This window comes from Lissotriton vulgaris, unplaced genomic scaffold (genome assembly GCF_964263255.1).
Source record: "Lissotriton vulgaris unplaced genomic scaffold, aLisVul1.2 SCAFFOLD_2166, whole genome shotgun sequence".
NCBI classification, from domain to species: Eukaryota; Metazoa; Chordata; class Amphibia; order Caudata; family Salamandridae; genus Lissotriton; species Lissotriton vulgaris.
Genome location: NW_028248796.1, coordinates 106,368 through 122,504, shown reverse-complemented (window position 1 = coordinate 122,504; position 16,137 = coordinate 106,368). Strand labels below are relative to the sequence as shown.

General features: G+C 44.6%; 1 protein-coding gene across 1 annotated transcript in view; it reads right to left on the bottom strand.

Annotated features, from left to right (window-relative positions):
- Nucleotides 1-9,145, bottom strand: part of BABAM2 (BRISC and BRCA1 A complex member 2) — a 202,144-nt gene extending 192,999 nt beyond the window's left edge. Inside the window, exons 1-2 of the mRNA XM_086950191.1 lie at nt 9,021-9,145; nt 6,517-6,593 (exon numbers count right to left, since the gene is read on the bottom strand). Coding sequence (XP_086806317.1) covers nt 6,517-6,593; nt 9,021-9,145 — 202 coding nt within the window. The remainder of the gene's footprint in view (nt 1-6,516; nt 6,594-9,020) is intronic.
- Nucleotides 9,146-16,137: the final 6,992 nt, after the last annotated feature.

Sequence of the window (16,137 nt, the reverse complement as noted above, 5' to 3'; positions counted from 1 at the left end):
GTGCTATTAAAATGTCTTAGGCCTGGTCGTCCTGAACTTCTTCAGAACTTGGGGCAAGAGATGCAATGGTGGGAAGGCATACAGGAGTGTTGAGCTCCACTCTAGATGGGAAGTGTCTCCGAGTGAGAGCTGTCTTGGAAACTACAACCTGCAAAAGTGCTGACATTGCGCAGTTTTGGAAGTGGCGAAAAGATCGAGCCAGAGTTTTCCTCATTGATGGAAGACAACCTGCACCACCTCCCCGGTCAGTTACCATTCATGATCCTCTGAGCTTCGACGGCTGAGCCTTGTGTTTAGAAATCCTGCCAGGTGGTTCACTAAAAAAAGAATCACCAGGGCAACCGAGCCACTTTCAAAGTTGTAGAGCATCCTGGCACTGGTCTCAAGCCTCTATCCGACCCTGCTTGTTGCAGTACCATATGGCAGTTGTGTTTGTGAGCACCTGCACCAGCCTTCCTCTAATGGTGGCCAAGCAAATCGCCCGCAACTCTAACAAATTTATGTGGAGTCAAACTTTCTCCAGGGGCCTCTGATCTCCAACCCATCTAGATGGCCTCCCCAGCCCTGAAGTGATGGATCCGTCGCCACTGTCCGTTCTGGGTGGGGCCAGGAGACGGGTCTGCCAATGGCTCAATTGCAATTCCGTAGCCATCACTAAAGATAGTTTGCAGTCTCTCCTGAAATCTGGATACAATCCGACAAATCCCCACCGGTGCTGCAGCCACTGGGACTTGAGGTCCCACTGCAGATCCCGCATATGCCACCTGGCATGTTTCACCAGAAGGATACAGAAGGACAACAATCCTAACAGCCTCGGAGTCATTCATACTGAGATCCAGGGCAGAGGCTGAAACATCGGAATCATAATCCAAATGTCCTGGCCTACCTGCTACAGGGGAAATGCATGAAACCGTACAATATCCAGAATGGCTCCAATGAATGGAAGCCTCTGCAAAGGAGCCAGGTGTGATTTCAGCAACAACATTGTGGGGGGACTTGTCTAATAGACAGACCCATGCTGTAGTCCCACTCTCCTTGAAATGTTCTAGGGCTCAATCTGCCGTTTCTCCGAAAAAGTGAAAGTCATCATATGACATGTCCTTTAGGGATGCTTGGACATTTCCGGAGAAGCCCATCTACCTCATCCAGGAGTGGCGCTGACGGGAGTTATTTGTACCCATTGCAATACCTAAGCAATCGGTTGTGTTCAAGCCGCAACAGATTATGAATTTCACTTCATAGCGGCTATCCTGGATAGCTTGAGTAATAGATGCCCGAAGGTTGTCTGGAACTGACAGTAACATTTGTGCAACCGCTTCCTAAAGCGCATGGGAAGAGTGGCTAAAAGACAGCTGGCGTTCAACGACCTCAGAGAAAGGCTTGTAGAGGAAACAATATGCTTTCCAAATGTCTCTATTCGTTCTGACTTGTTATCAGGTGAGGTGGTAGAAAAGGTGTTGGTATTTACCTTACTGGTGAACACCTGCATCACCAAGCTCGCTTGTATAGGGTGTGGCGTAAACAAGGCTGGGTCTACTGGTGGCAGCGACCTGCCTGACTGATTGTCCTGAATATGGCTTTGCCCAAGTGCCCAACAAGGTTTCCATAGGGGCTTTATTAAATGGTAACAAAGGTTCTATAAGTGCTTGTCAGTCTGAGGTACCTCTGTCAAAACATTCGTTTTCACTTCCATAGTGGGAACTCTAATACTTTTGCCAGACTATGCATAACAGAGAAGGGGGCGCTTTCCTCAGTGTCAGGACCAGGAAAAGAAACAAGACCTCACAAGACCCAACGGCTCAGCTGTACCACAACCCCTCTCCCAAAAGATTCCCAAAAGAACAAGAGCCACCATGTCCACAAGTGAAGTTATGGATCTTGCCTCCTCGTATGACACATCGACTACTGTCACCTCTGGCTCCAATATCCAGGTTGCCACTGGAGTGGGAAGAGACTGCCCCCACCCTCAAGACCCCCAGCCCTCCTCTCTAATATCCCCAGGGCCCCCTTAAAGAAGAAACTAAAAAACGAGGGATCTAATACCAACTGCATGCTCATTAACTGCAGGTCGGCCTCCAAACACGCAACAGAACTGGCAGAAACCATCCTTACACACGACATAGACATCACGTTTATCACCGAAACATGGCTAAATGAGTTCTCTCCCCCAATTATGGACATGCTTGTGCCCCCGGGCTTCGCAATCATCCACAAGGACAGTTAAAAACAGAGAGGAGGGGTTATAGCAATCATGCATAAGAACAACATCTCCATGACGGAAAATGATGCCCTCAAATATAACTCTTTCGAATGTCTTACTGCCACCATTAAGATGAGTGACAACAGAACATTACTCTACAATCCGTCAAGAAGCACCTCCTCTTTCGGAGAACATCTCTCCGACCTGATAACTCAATGCTCGCTCCGCGATTCCAACAACATAATTCTAGGCGACCTCAATCTACACTGGAATGAGGAAAACAAAACAATGCGCTAATCAAAACCTTAAATGATCTCCTAAGCAACAACAATCTCACCAAACACTGCATAGAGAAAACCCACAACAGAGGCTCAATCCTAAATGCCGTTATCGCTCAAGCAGATATAGTCTCCATCGACCACACCTTGCCTGTTGACTGGTCTGATCACCATATCATTCTGTTCCACTTGAACTAAATGATCCAATGCCAGCCCCACATGCAGGACCCACCCCCCTTGCTGGGTGAGAAACCTAAGTCAGATTCCCCTTGCAGACCTGGAGGAAAGGGTAAGCTCCTTCCTCCCCACACTGATGAGCTCTCAACCACAGAACTCACCTCTCATTACAACACTACTATGACTTCCATTATGGACCAAATAGCCCCCCGGAAAGTAAAAAGAGCCAGGAACATAACTTCTAGATCATGGTTCAACACAGATATAAACTCCGAAAGAAGAGAACTAAGAGCGGCAGAAAGACTTTGGCGAAACAACCCGCCCACAATTCTACGAGCTAGACTCAAATCAGTACGAGAGAGATACAAAAAACACATAAAGAATGAAAAAAATCCTTCTTTTGCAATGCCCTTAACAACGCAAAAAACAGACCTAAAGAACTCTTCAATCTCATAAAACAACAAGCTTCCAAGCCCCCTTCGACACAAGTTGTGGCCTCCAAAGACCTGTGTGACAACTTTGCCAATTTCTTCAATGACAAAATCACCAAGATAGCTCTCTCCTTGGATGAGCAAAGTAGTCCCCCAGACAGTAAATCGCCCCCAGAGACAGAAGATATCAAACCCAAGCACCATCCTAACTTATGGAAATCTTTCAATCCCATCTCCGAAGCAGAGGTCATCAAAATGATTTCCACCACTAAACCCTCAGCACACGTCTTGGATCCCTTCCCTGCCCAACTGGCCAAACAGCTCAAACTCTCCCTAGCCCCACACTGGACCAAGATTATAAGCAGCTCCTTGAGTACGGAGTCATGCGTGATTGTCTCAAAAGCGGCCTCGTCACATCTCTACTGAAAAAAACAGGCTCTGACACAAATGATCTGAATAACTTCAGACCTGTCTCCAACCTCCCTCTCCTAGCGAAAATCCAGGAAAGATGTGTTCTCCTCCAACTCACTCAACACCTAGACAGCACCAACCTTGTAGACCCTCACCAATCGAGTTTCAGAAAAGGGTGCAGTACAGAGACAGCGATCCTAAATGTAATAATGATATGCACAAATCTCTTGATAAAGGCCACTGCTGCCTACTCATACTCTTGGATCTATCGGCAGCCTTCGACATGGTTGACCACAAACTACTCATTAAAGCACTTCAAGAGAGGGCTGTTGCAGAGGAGGTGGTCTTGCAGTGGTTCACTTATTTTCTACAGAACCGCACCCAAAGTATAAAAATCAAAACTTCTCGTCGGACCCACTCCCAGTTAGCAGGGGTGTCCCCCAAGGACCAGTCCTCTGCCTGCAACTTTTCAACATCTATATGGAACCCCTTACCACCATACTAAAAAAAAAAACATTCCCTTCCACCTCTATGCAGACGATACCCAAATCTATCTGGAAACCTCCTCCATTGAAAACATTCAGAGACTGAACGACACTCTAAGAGAAGTCTAACACTAGCTATCATGCAACCACTTAAAACTAAATCAAGAGAAGAAAATCTCCTCATCTCCAACAAAGAGAAGAACCCCCAAATCACAGAATGGCTAAAAGCTATTGATGCTCTCAACTACAACCCCACTCTAGCCGATTCTGTAAAATCGCTGGGAATCACTTTGGACCCTAAATTTGACATGAGCAAACACATCAAGAACACCGCAAAGAGCGCCTTCCTCAACCTTAAACTAAACAAAATTAAACCATTCATCCCTCTGAGCGACCTCAAACAAGCTACTCAATCCTTGGTACTGTCCAGACTGGACTACGGGATTGCAACGCTCACAGGAGCAGCAAAATTCCACCTAGCTCCCCTCAGATCAACTCTGAACGCAGCAGCCAGAATGATCACCGGAGTAAAGAAATATGAACACATCTCGCCTGCGCTCAGAGATCTAAAATGGCTCCCAATCGAATGCGTGCCAACTTCAGAACTGCATGCCTCATGCACAAAGCGATGAGCACAGGGAAACCCGCCTACCTGGCCTCTAAACTTCAGAAGGCCGGTCAGACAAGAAGCCTAAGGAGTACCAACACTCTACTCCTTATCCCTAAAAAAACGCATCTCGATCCTTCGAAGGAAATGCGCCCGAAATCTGGAACTCAATCTCTGTCGCTATCAGGACTAACCCCTCCTACTTAAAATTCAAAAGGCAACTCAACCGATTTCTCCAGAATGGATAGCTACAACCTAACCGCCGAAGTCAGCGCACAGCAGCACACAGACACTTAGACATTAATAACCTCTACCTCACTCTCCTAATGACTACCTCCTATATTTCCCCTCCTCCCTGGTCTAATCTCATCACAAGTCATTGTACTTTTTACGTCGACATTACGCGAGGCGTCATATGTCTTTGTACATACTACTGTGATAACATACCTTACGAGTGACATTCTGCCCTGTACAACGTTATTATGCGATGCGTCAAGAGTCATTGTATATACTAAAATGTTAATGTATCTTACGAGTGATCATGCTGTAAAGCGCTCAGATACCTTCTGGTCTGGCTAGCGCTATATAAAAGTCTTAAAATTAATAGAAAATAAAAAGAAACAAGTCTAGTGTCCGCAGAAGTATCCAGGCAACTGGATTAATTCAGGTCTTCTTACCAGCTGCCCTAATCTTATTCTGGAATAAAATCATCTGCTTCTTAAAGTTGTAGTTATCAGAGTCAGTGCTGAAAAGATTTTGCAAAGTTTCTGCCATAAGCATGGTAAAGGCAAAGCATAGGAATTAAAAGGATTACTGGTACAATATGCTGAAAGTCTCCCTCTGGCGTCAATGCACGTGGAACCAGACCAGAGGAAGCAGCCAGGACAAAGGCCTGCACCAGTGCCGGTGCTGAATCTGATTTGCGCTTGAGGGACACAGACGCCGCCCAGAATGAACCCCGACAGAAGGACCCTGAGGATCCTTGGAGACCAAAGGCGCTCCAGAGGGAACATGTAAAGTGCCAAAAATACACCGCATGGCCTCTTTTTGAAGACCTCTACGTGCTGCAATGTTGAATACAGACCTGGAATTTTTGGATGTAGGGAGACTAGACTCAGAATTGGCTCTGATGAAGATCGGGAGCGTGACCAGGAGACAGCGATCCTAAATGTAATAGATGATATGCACTCGCTGAGAACCTTGTGCCGTCTCTGGAGTCTGAGAGTGGTGGGAAGGGACAGATTCCTGGTTCGACTTCTTATGTTTTTTGTTGGGCTTACCTAAAAACGTTTACAATGATATGCGGTCAACAACTTCAGGAAAGGGACTTTCCTTTTGTCAGTCACGGTGAAGAGTTTTCATGTGTTTGATGACATAAAACTTTGCCTCACAATCCCATATGGCACTCAGATTCTTCGACCCGAGAATCCAAAGACATCCTGCTTGAGGGTCCAGCACAGACAGCTGTTTGCGACAGCATATGCACAGTTTGAACTCTGTTGTCTTTGGAGGGGTGGAAGGGGGGGGGCATTTTCCATTGCAGACTGGAAAATCTGGACATGAAGTGGTCTAAAAAACCAAAGAGAAGCTCTGGATCTTCATTTAAAGGTGCAGAAAGAAAGGAACTGACGTCAGCAAGCATGGTGGAGCTTATATCCAGTTTCTCTCATCACTTTGGAGCTGAACAACAATGGAGCGGAGCCGTTCAATGCCACCTAGCAACGTGCAAGAGATCTACTTTTAAGACTCTATTAATTGTACTGATCCAGCCTGAGGAATCTGAGGTTAGAAGTATTCATCAGAAAAACCCTGACTCAACATAAAAAGAAATAATGTTTGAAAAAATTCAAAAGAAAATAGGTGTTTAAGTTCCCTTATTTGTAGGCCTGCTGGGCAACCAATGTAGAGTGAGTGAGTATATACTTACATTTCAGTGTTTCTCCTGCATACGGGATGTGTAACTTAAACCGGTCACAGTTCGGTCCAGGTGTCAATGACGTACAACTGAAAGAAAACAGAGCAATCATTAAAACAGAGAGTTGTAATGAATATAATAGTGCATTGGTACAATATTTTAGTGGTCTCCCTCGTTATCTAGGAGTTCAGAGAGGACAATGTGCTGGAGGAGGTGTCACTTGAAAGGAATTTCATGCAATATCCGACATTTTGAGTGACAAGGACTCCCTTTAAAGTGCTGTTCCTCAGTACACTGATTAACCTCAGTCCTTACTAAGACGGCAGCAAGTGAGAGTGCAATAATGACTATGATCAAGCTACATTCGAGTCGAGCAATAGAGCTTCAACAGGTTCATGCTTCTAATATTATTTTAGGCGTTTTAAACAGTAGTCCTGTTTATTCATATATAAAGAAAAACATTATGGTTAGTTTCGATCTGTTTACTTTGTTGCTGCCCCCATGTGCTGTGGAGGGACTCTAATAACCCCAGTAACTGGGACAGTCGGCGGGCTGGCCTTTACAAACGAGCATTTGCAATGCAATAGGTCTCGCATTATTAAAGTTTGAGCTATTGGCATTGCTAATAATAATGCAACACCAATAGCTCAAACATTTAGTAATGCGAGACCTATTGCATTGCAAATGCTTGTTTTACTGCTGGGAGGGACAGTTTTGTGCTTTATAAATTCAATATTCATTAATTCATTACATGTGATTGTAAAGCACACGTTCACCCGTGGGCATCTTGGCACTGTATAACAGATGTTTATTGTTATCCAACTCGAAGGTACTCATTTTATCGACCCAGGAGGATGAAAGGCTGAGTGGACTGGATGGGATCTGAACCAGTAACCATGAGGTCGAACACAGGCCCCTAAAGTCGACGCATTAGTCCGCAGAGCCACCAGACCCCGTTAATGTCTTGTAATCTCTTAAATTGGGACGGGCAGAACTTCATACCAGGTTTGGAAGCCACATGTCCCATTGGAGGGATCCACAACTTAACAAGTCCAGTACAGAGTCTTGAGTGAATGGGTGATATTTTCCAAGGCAAAAACATTTCATATTCTGGAGCAGCCAGACCGAAAGCTGGGACCGGAGATTTGCCTCAAACATCGATGAGCGCTTGTTCCATTACTAGACGCGATCTACCCTCTGACGTGTCGCAGATTACCCTTAAGTGGCAATGTCCATGTATACACTGCGTCGATGCAAAAATAATAGCAAGTGATATTAAATGGACTGAGAAAGAACATAACTTGCAGAAAATGACAACATTTACCAAGAGGGCATAGAAATCTCTGACCAGATGGTGTCTTCAAATAATATTTATTCAATGTGACTGTGTTTCCTGGTAAACTCAGGGGGTGGATACTCGACCTCCCCCCTCTTTTGTCCATGTTTGAAGCACTGGCATTATGCTGTACCTTACAAATTCATTCCCTTTAACAAAATAACTACTGCCAACTATGCTTTGCACCTGTTTAGCTGTGTTTATCTCATTTTGTTTCCTTAGATAACTACCATTGTTTTTGCATTTGATGAATGCTTTTTTTCTGTAAGATCGACTTTGTGGCCCCATTACAGCCTGCTTAGCCACGGTCTGTTCTCTCTCACCTGGCATGTGCTTCCCATGCTTTCCCAGATCAACCAGTGGCAGCAGTTCCTTCACTGCACTGGAGTAAGTTACATCCGAAACGTTGTAGGGTGAGGTGGCGTTGACCGAAGACATAGGAAGGACTCTAACAAGCAGCCTCATCGGCTGGTCCGGGTGCTGGAGGGGAAATTCCAAAACTCATTTGCACGTTGCGCTTTTGGGCTTGTGGTGCCACTGCTGTTCTGTCTCCCCACCTCCCACATGTCGCCTGCAGCTCCTTCACCAACCTGGAGCAGGGAAAAGCTGGCATGTCAAGGGGGCAGAGCCTAGACACAGGCAGGATGGTGACAGGCCATAAGCGGTCACATTGGCTGGCACTTGGCAATGCAAAAACTGAAAGAAACACATGTTTGAACAAGACTGTCCACAGTCAAAATGCGGTGTGTAAACAAGATTGTACGCCGTCGTAGCACAGTGTGTCAACAAGACTGTCCGCAGTCAAAACGCAGTGTGTGAACAAGACTCTGCAGTCGAAACGCACTATGAGATTCATTAAATCTACACTGCAGCCTGACCCTCCTGAGTGTGCGATTTTCTTGCATCTTTTGGAAAAATATATACATATCTATCCATCTATCTATCTATCTATCTATCTATCTATCTATCTATCTATCTATCTATCTATCTAGCTATCTATCTATCTATCTATATATAGAGAGAGAGATAGATAGATATATACATACACATACACACATAAACTGGGGCTATCAATACCCTAATTAAGGGTTGCACAGCTTTTTTAAAGAGTTAAAAGGAGGAGGGTAAAATCATCCCCAGTGACACCTGGTGTCGTGCAATCAGTCATCTTGCCACCCACTGGAGCTGGGCTGCAAGGTAGTACTGCTCTATATTTGGCAGCGAAAGGCCTCCATTAGTTGTAGAGAGGTACATCTTGGACAAGGCCACTCTGCTGCGCGTCCTGTTCCAGATGAATTTCCTCATCTCTAGTTCCAGTCCCTTAAACAGTGCCGGTTTAAGAGCGGACGGTAAATTCTCAAAATGGTGTAAGAGGCGTGGGCGTACCACCATCTTTATCCAGTATTATCGGTGTCTTTCATAGATTCACATGCCTGAATCATTCCCCGTCGTCGAGACGGGAGTCTCCGGTACATAGAAAAGTAATGTCCTATAGACATATAGAGAGAGAAGTAGGCCTAAGGGCCTCACCTTAGTAGCCTATCTTTGTCCTTTTGTAAAAAGGACCAAACTCTAGAAGATAGCCAATCAGCTAACACCTCCCTCTAGAACCTTCCTGTCAGGAGCCTCAGTCTCTCAGATTTTCTACCGCACGTTGTGCTAAGGGAGTCTCCACCTGAGTTCTCCTCAGGTTTCCTAACTATAGCCTAGTTCTTCACAAATTTGGATTTCTTTTCTTCACGTCTGACTATGGCTGATACTCAGAAGAAGAAGGGTCTCTTCAGAGAATGTACTTCTTGTAGAAAGAAGAGATTACATGTGGAAGATCAGCACAAGACATGCTTGTATTGCCCGTATCCGGACCATTCAGCAAAAGACTGCAAAGTTTGTAGAACTTTTTCTACAAAAACGTTGAAAGACAGAGAAGGACGTCTTTTACTCTGGCTGAACAGGCTCAAGACCAGAGACAATCTGGAATCTTCTGAGGAGGATGAGTACTCTTCGGTCTCCTCACAGCTGTCTTTTAAAAGGGCTTTAATTTCCGTGGGATTGGAATATTAACAAAAAAGGACCACCTTTTTTTGATTAGTGCAATACTGCCAGTCACCAAACCAGTTTAGAGTCCATTGACCCCTAGTTATCCCTAATCACAATTTCCATGTCTCTATGTATTTTGATCCCTTGATTTCCATAATGTTTCACAGCAGATGTGAAAGAAAGCAAGTTCTATTTCTTATATCTAATTCTTAGCTCGGGCATGACACCAAGCCTAGTCATTTCTCTGAGCATCAGGGCCAGGTTTTAGATCAGCTTTTCTAAGTACAGCTGGAAGTCATATTCATACAGGGACGCCAGGTAGTACCATCTGTGCAGTCTCAGGCACAAGTGTTGTTGATGTTCCCTAAGGGGAACAAGCAAGAAGCTACAGGACGAATAGCAGTGAGGACATGGACAGCCATATGTAGCGCCTTTGTCCCCACAAGCTCAGGGATTGGCTCTTGTTTACTGTAGCTCTAGTCTTGTGTGTTGAATGTAATAATGATAGACTTATCTCATCCACGGCATCCTTCAAAAAAGAAGTAAAATCTCTCCTCTTAGCCAAATTTACCTGAACTTTGACTATTGTAATCTCGGAACTCAGTACACTTCCTCCTGTGACTATGTATATTGACCTCCTATGCACCGTTGCTACCTTACCTTGTTTTCTTTTATTTTGTAACCATTTGCACTTCTTTTCTCAAATGTTTTGTTTAATTATTACTCATTTTTTTTATCCCACTCTGTTTGTAAAGCGCTCTGATATCCGTAAGGATCTTGTTCGCGCTCTATAAAACTTTCAAAATAAATAAATAAATAAATGGTATTCTGTATTTTTAGGTCTCGCCTGGCGATGCAGCACATGCGCTGCACGCCTATTGTCGTCAGTTTGGTGGCCGAGGGGGACAGGGATGTGCACGCTCACGGCGTCTGTTTCAGACAGCTGATGTGCACGCTCATGGCGTCTCTTCCAGCTAGTGCCCGGACAGCCCATGTGCATGCTCACGGCATCTCTTTCAGGGTGCACCTTACAGACAGGCGAAGTGCACGTGTACGGCGTCTATTGTGTTTGAGAACATGGCCTTAGCACGTTCGCTTTCGCGGCCGCACGTGTTTTACTTTGGATGGCTGTGGCTGGAGAACTCTGCATAGGCAGGCACCTGTGGTTGTCTACGAGCGCTCAGCATAAGACTGCGGTGCGGGGCTGGCACTTGCGCTGCGGACTGTGCCGTGCCCCGGCCGCCCTTCTCAAGGCGCCACAGGATGACGTAGGATAATAACCTTGAGAGGGTTCCCCGAGGCGGCAGCATGACCGAGAGCCTCGGCGTTAGAGTAGAGGAGTGGACTGCCTGCCGCCCGGCACTTGATTCTCATTAGGACTGCAGGTAAACCCAAGAATGCGCCGCGCAGCTGCCTCGGTGTTGGTACAAAAGGCGTGTCTTTTACATGCGTGTGCTTTGTGTGCAGCCTTTGGCCTTGCATTTATGCTTGCCTCTTAGAATATGCGATGATATTGCTTTTTAAAATAAACATATATCTATTTTGCCAGCCTTTTTCCTCAGAAGCCCTATGGGAGTGTTCCCAGCAGAGGTGGAGGGAGAATCACGAGTACAAACACAAAAGCTGACACCCCATTTATTACTGAAAGTCTGCAATGAAACCTCGAGTCTGCTCAGGTTTTATGAGGTAGCTGCATTGTGCGTGACATTATTATTTTACGCTGTGTTTTTGGTGTCGCTGGAAGTGGAGAGAAAGGCAGATAATGGAGCCCCCACCAGGAGTTCAGGGATGCAGCGCCAGAATGTAGTCCTGTTCAAGGACTGCGTACTTTGCAGAAGGCACTTTGACCAGCCACTCCTTTCTGTCCATCTGTGGTGTTTTTGGGGTCATTGTTGCAGATTATATTGTGGTTGTTGAAGAATCAATCTCCAGTCTGTTATCTACTGAGGATGTTCTGGTTATTGACCCCATGCTTGCCTCTACCTGGCTGTGCAGACGATTAGATGGTCGCTCCTCTGCAACAAGGCTAAGTGACAAACTAAAGCAGGTCTCTGTTTGCTCACATGATTTGTTCTGGATTGTGCATGCTTAAATTCTGCTGATTCATGCTGGGTAGCCACGCGCTCTACAAATCCTATTCCAATTCCAATTCACCAGTGCTGCTGTGATGGAAATCGCACTGGGCTGTCACTGAAGAGAAGCGCATAAAATCCTCATGCTTCTATAAGGTGTGCTGCAGGGACCATTAGGTAAAACTATATAGAGCTAGAGATTGGTAACTCTGAATAACGGGGTCTTTTTCACCAAGGTGTCTGAGCGAGAACCAGCACTTGATTTGTACTGGTGGGGCCCACAGGCCCCATTTTTCATCATCGGACATTACCTGACAACAAGAACGGGAAAACGACAAGAAGACAGGGCAAATACGCAAAGTAAAAGAAGGAGAAAAACGGAAATAACATCACAAAGGGAGAAAGCAGGAACCTGTAAGAGTGAGAAAAAGGGGCAGGGAGTGTCTGGTAGTGGATTAAACAGGGCATGAGGTGGATTGGAGACTAAGCAGTCTTGATTTTTGTGCGTCAGTGCCAACAATGGGCTTCTGAGCAGAGTTTTGGGTGCTGCACGTATTTTTCTTCAAATTAAGTTCTAACGAGAACCCAGTTCTAAATGGCATCAAATGGACAATAAGAGTAATACTCAAGTTGACTGTGATATCATCCAGAACCTCACAGGGAAACACATTCTCTTACTTTACAGTTACTGATAGACAATTCTATGCTATGCATTTCCCCAGATTCTCTTTCCTATAGTCCTATAAGCTGTGCAGGGGTAGAGCACACTTGGAGGAGCCATGAACTTGAGCTTATGTGCCTCAGGCCCCCGTCCCATCCTGTGTTACCTCTTGTTTCACACCACCCACAACCGCCACAATATGGCCATCCCTCCTCTATCCAAACAGCATTTGCAATGCAGTAGGTCTCGCAACTGCAAGATTTTGAGCTATTAACTTTGTTAATGACATTGTATTTTATTACTGCAGGTTTTTCAAACAAAGATACAAGGCATTGTCATTTACAATGCCAATAACTCAAAATCTCGCAATTGCGAGACCTATTGCATTGCAAATGCTTGTTATTCTTAGTGAGAACAATTACACAAATGGACCAAAACTTCACCTTTAAGTGACTTTGGAGGATAGTTCAAAAGTAAGAGAAGGACATTAAAGAAGCCTAGATTCTCTCTTGAACATGCTCCCTCCCCCTCATTGTCATCTGAAGCCCTGGCGGGTGTAATACAAGCAGTTGGACGAGGTATCAGCAGTTCACAAGAAGCCCTATCTGAAACCTGAAAAATACTCTAAAAAGCATGCAGGATATTTATTTATTTAAGAATGAGGACTTTCAGCACAAACTAAGATCAAGGAGGTGCAAGACAATACATATGAGAGCCAGTTATGGAATCTAACATGTGCATCGTGTCAACTGCTGTGTAAATCATGTGGTCCATTTTTTTTTACAGAGTACGGCCTAAGGACTTTGATATTATTCATCACTACAATAGAGACCCAAGCAAAGCTCCTGCAAGCTGTGGCGATTTGCCTGTCGTTGATGGATTTTAAAAATTGGGAAATTGCAGATCTGAGTTTCAGGAAGGTTACATTGGACATTGTTTCCGGGCCTCCATCATGGACAAGCGGACTGTGAGATTCAAAGTATTTTGCAAGTTATGATGCTTGGCGGCAAACAAAATACATCATACATTGATTTTCTTAGAGGACGTCTTTTGGTTAAAATTTTAATTCATAGACTACCTTTCTTAAAGACATGCACTTCCTGTAAGACTGGGTGTTGGATCACTCCCCCAGTAATGACAATGCATATCCGAAAGGCTAGAATATAGGAAGGATGGCACATGAGTGCATGGACCTCGAGGGATGAAAGAATAAAGGGTGACCACTGTGGCTTTCTTGAAACAAAAGAACATTAGCTTCAGACAGATGTGAGCACTGTTTATTCTGAAGTAACAGTCTGGGCCTGACAATCTCAATCATCTCTATTTAATGTTTGTCCACTGCAGAGATAAGTAGGGAATTGAAGAGTCACTGATCCAGTTAGAGGGCAGCACACAAAAGGATGGTCTAACCTGAGCAAACAAGTCACAATGGTAAGGAAACACAGGACTGGCCACAACAGTTAACAGACAACCAACTGATGTCAACAACGCGCTTCATTATGCAAGCGCACACCCGACTTCTCTCAAAAACCATTTACCAGTGTCACAACTGATCAGAATTAAAAGGATTATATCTGAACCCGAACAAAGTAAAATCTTGATTAAGGAACAACTTAAAAGATACAAGGACAGGGGATACCCAGAGGACGTATTACTAGAAGCCAGGCTCGCTGTAGAACAGAAAAACTGTGAGGACCTACTCAAGAAATCCAATAAATCTAAGAACCAACGGGAGGTATTTGTTCTCAAGCAGTCGGTACAGGCTTCCAAAATTGAAAGAATAATTAAAACTCGATGGGAAATCATTGAGCAAGAACCAGATTTCATTACTATTTTCAAAGAAAAACCTCTGTATGCCCATAATCGTTCCAAGAATCTATGAGAACTGCTAAAACCTAGACCCATTGCCAGAACTTCTAGTTACAAAGGGATGAGAAAATGTTGGAACTGTGGTCAGTGCAGTAACATTATTCCAGGAAACACCTTTGGACATCCCCACACAGGCAACAAAATCTCATTGCGACACGCGTCGGATCGTAATACCGAGGGCGTTATATACGCTATTCAATGCCCTTGTGGGCTGGTTTATGTAGGCAGAACTTGGAGAAAAATAAAGACACGAATCCTCAAACGTAAAAGCATGATTCGCAATAAAAATCTGAACTCCTTCCTAGCCACACATTGGGTTAACACTTCACATATAATTCCCCAAATCAGGTTTACCATCTTAGAGAAAGTAGATCAAGTTCCAGGGTTAGATTTTAATACATCTCTGGCACGCAGAGAAACGTTTTGGATAAAATATCTAGGTACCATAATTCCGGGGGGCCTCAATGACCACTATGAATTATTGTGTTTTGTATAATCATTTCTTCAATGAATCTGTCATCTGTATGCTGAGTTCATTGTTACCATACGTTTATGTAAAGGATTTGCACATGTTCTTTTCTGGTAGAGAAATGAACATACTTCACACAGGACACAGCGCTTCATAAACACATCATTTATTTATATTACTTTGCTTCGACGTTGGTTACTGATCGGTTACACATTGGCATAACGTTTGTCCCTCGTCTGTTATTTCAGTTATAGTAGGACCTTTGGGAATCCGTATTTTGCACTCATTGGGGCTTTTTATTTATTCAGGTTTGTTTTTTCCCCATATCAAACTGATCAGGTTTAAAATTTACCTTCCATCACTAATGGTTCGAATTTCGTGAAAACATGAGTGTAACAATAAAGTTTTCACGGTTGCTAAGTGTTCTCGATTGGTTGTTATGTCGCTTTGCCTTTAAACTTAGCACGTACTAACGCACGTCATGGCGTCTGTTTATACTCGTTGAGAGCGGTGGAGTTTCGGCGGTCGGTTTCCAAAGACTTCAAGGTGAGCTCAGAAGACAGCACGTTCATCAATTCTATGGCAGGACAGGAGGCTCAGATTATGCTTTCTCGATTTCTTAACTACCAACAGCAGCCAATAGGAACATAGTAAAGAAAAAACAAACTACAACTCCCATGAGCCCTTAGGCAACCATAGAGAGTACATACTATATAAACCACCATAGAGGACAACACTTCCTCTTTCTTTGCTGCTTCGCAGCCAGTTAAGTGCTTTTCTACATTCCTTGTGTATTACTTGCATGTTTATTGCCAGTTATATTCTTGTTTTGCTACCGTTAATGCACGCCGCTTTTCGCTGTATGCCTTACTTGTGGCCGCTTTGAGTGTGATTGTAGCGCTGCCGCTGGCGTTTTCTCTGGTAGTCAGAACGTTGTTTTCTGTTTTCCCTTGAGAGCGCGTGTCGCCTCTCTTGGCATTCGGGCGCTTCGTGCCCGTGTCTTGTCCTTTGTGGAGTGGGACCGGGGCTCGGGGACTCGCGCGCGTGTGTCGCGCACTGCTCCTCTTCCGGGTTTCAGGCACGCCACCGCGCATGCGCGCTGGCATTTGGTTTTTTTTTTTTTTTTTTTTTTGAAACCTTTATTGTGCAACATAAGCATACAGATACGGGCCCACAACCATGCAGGCCG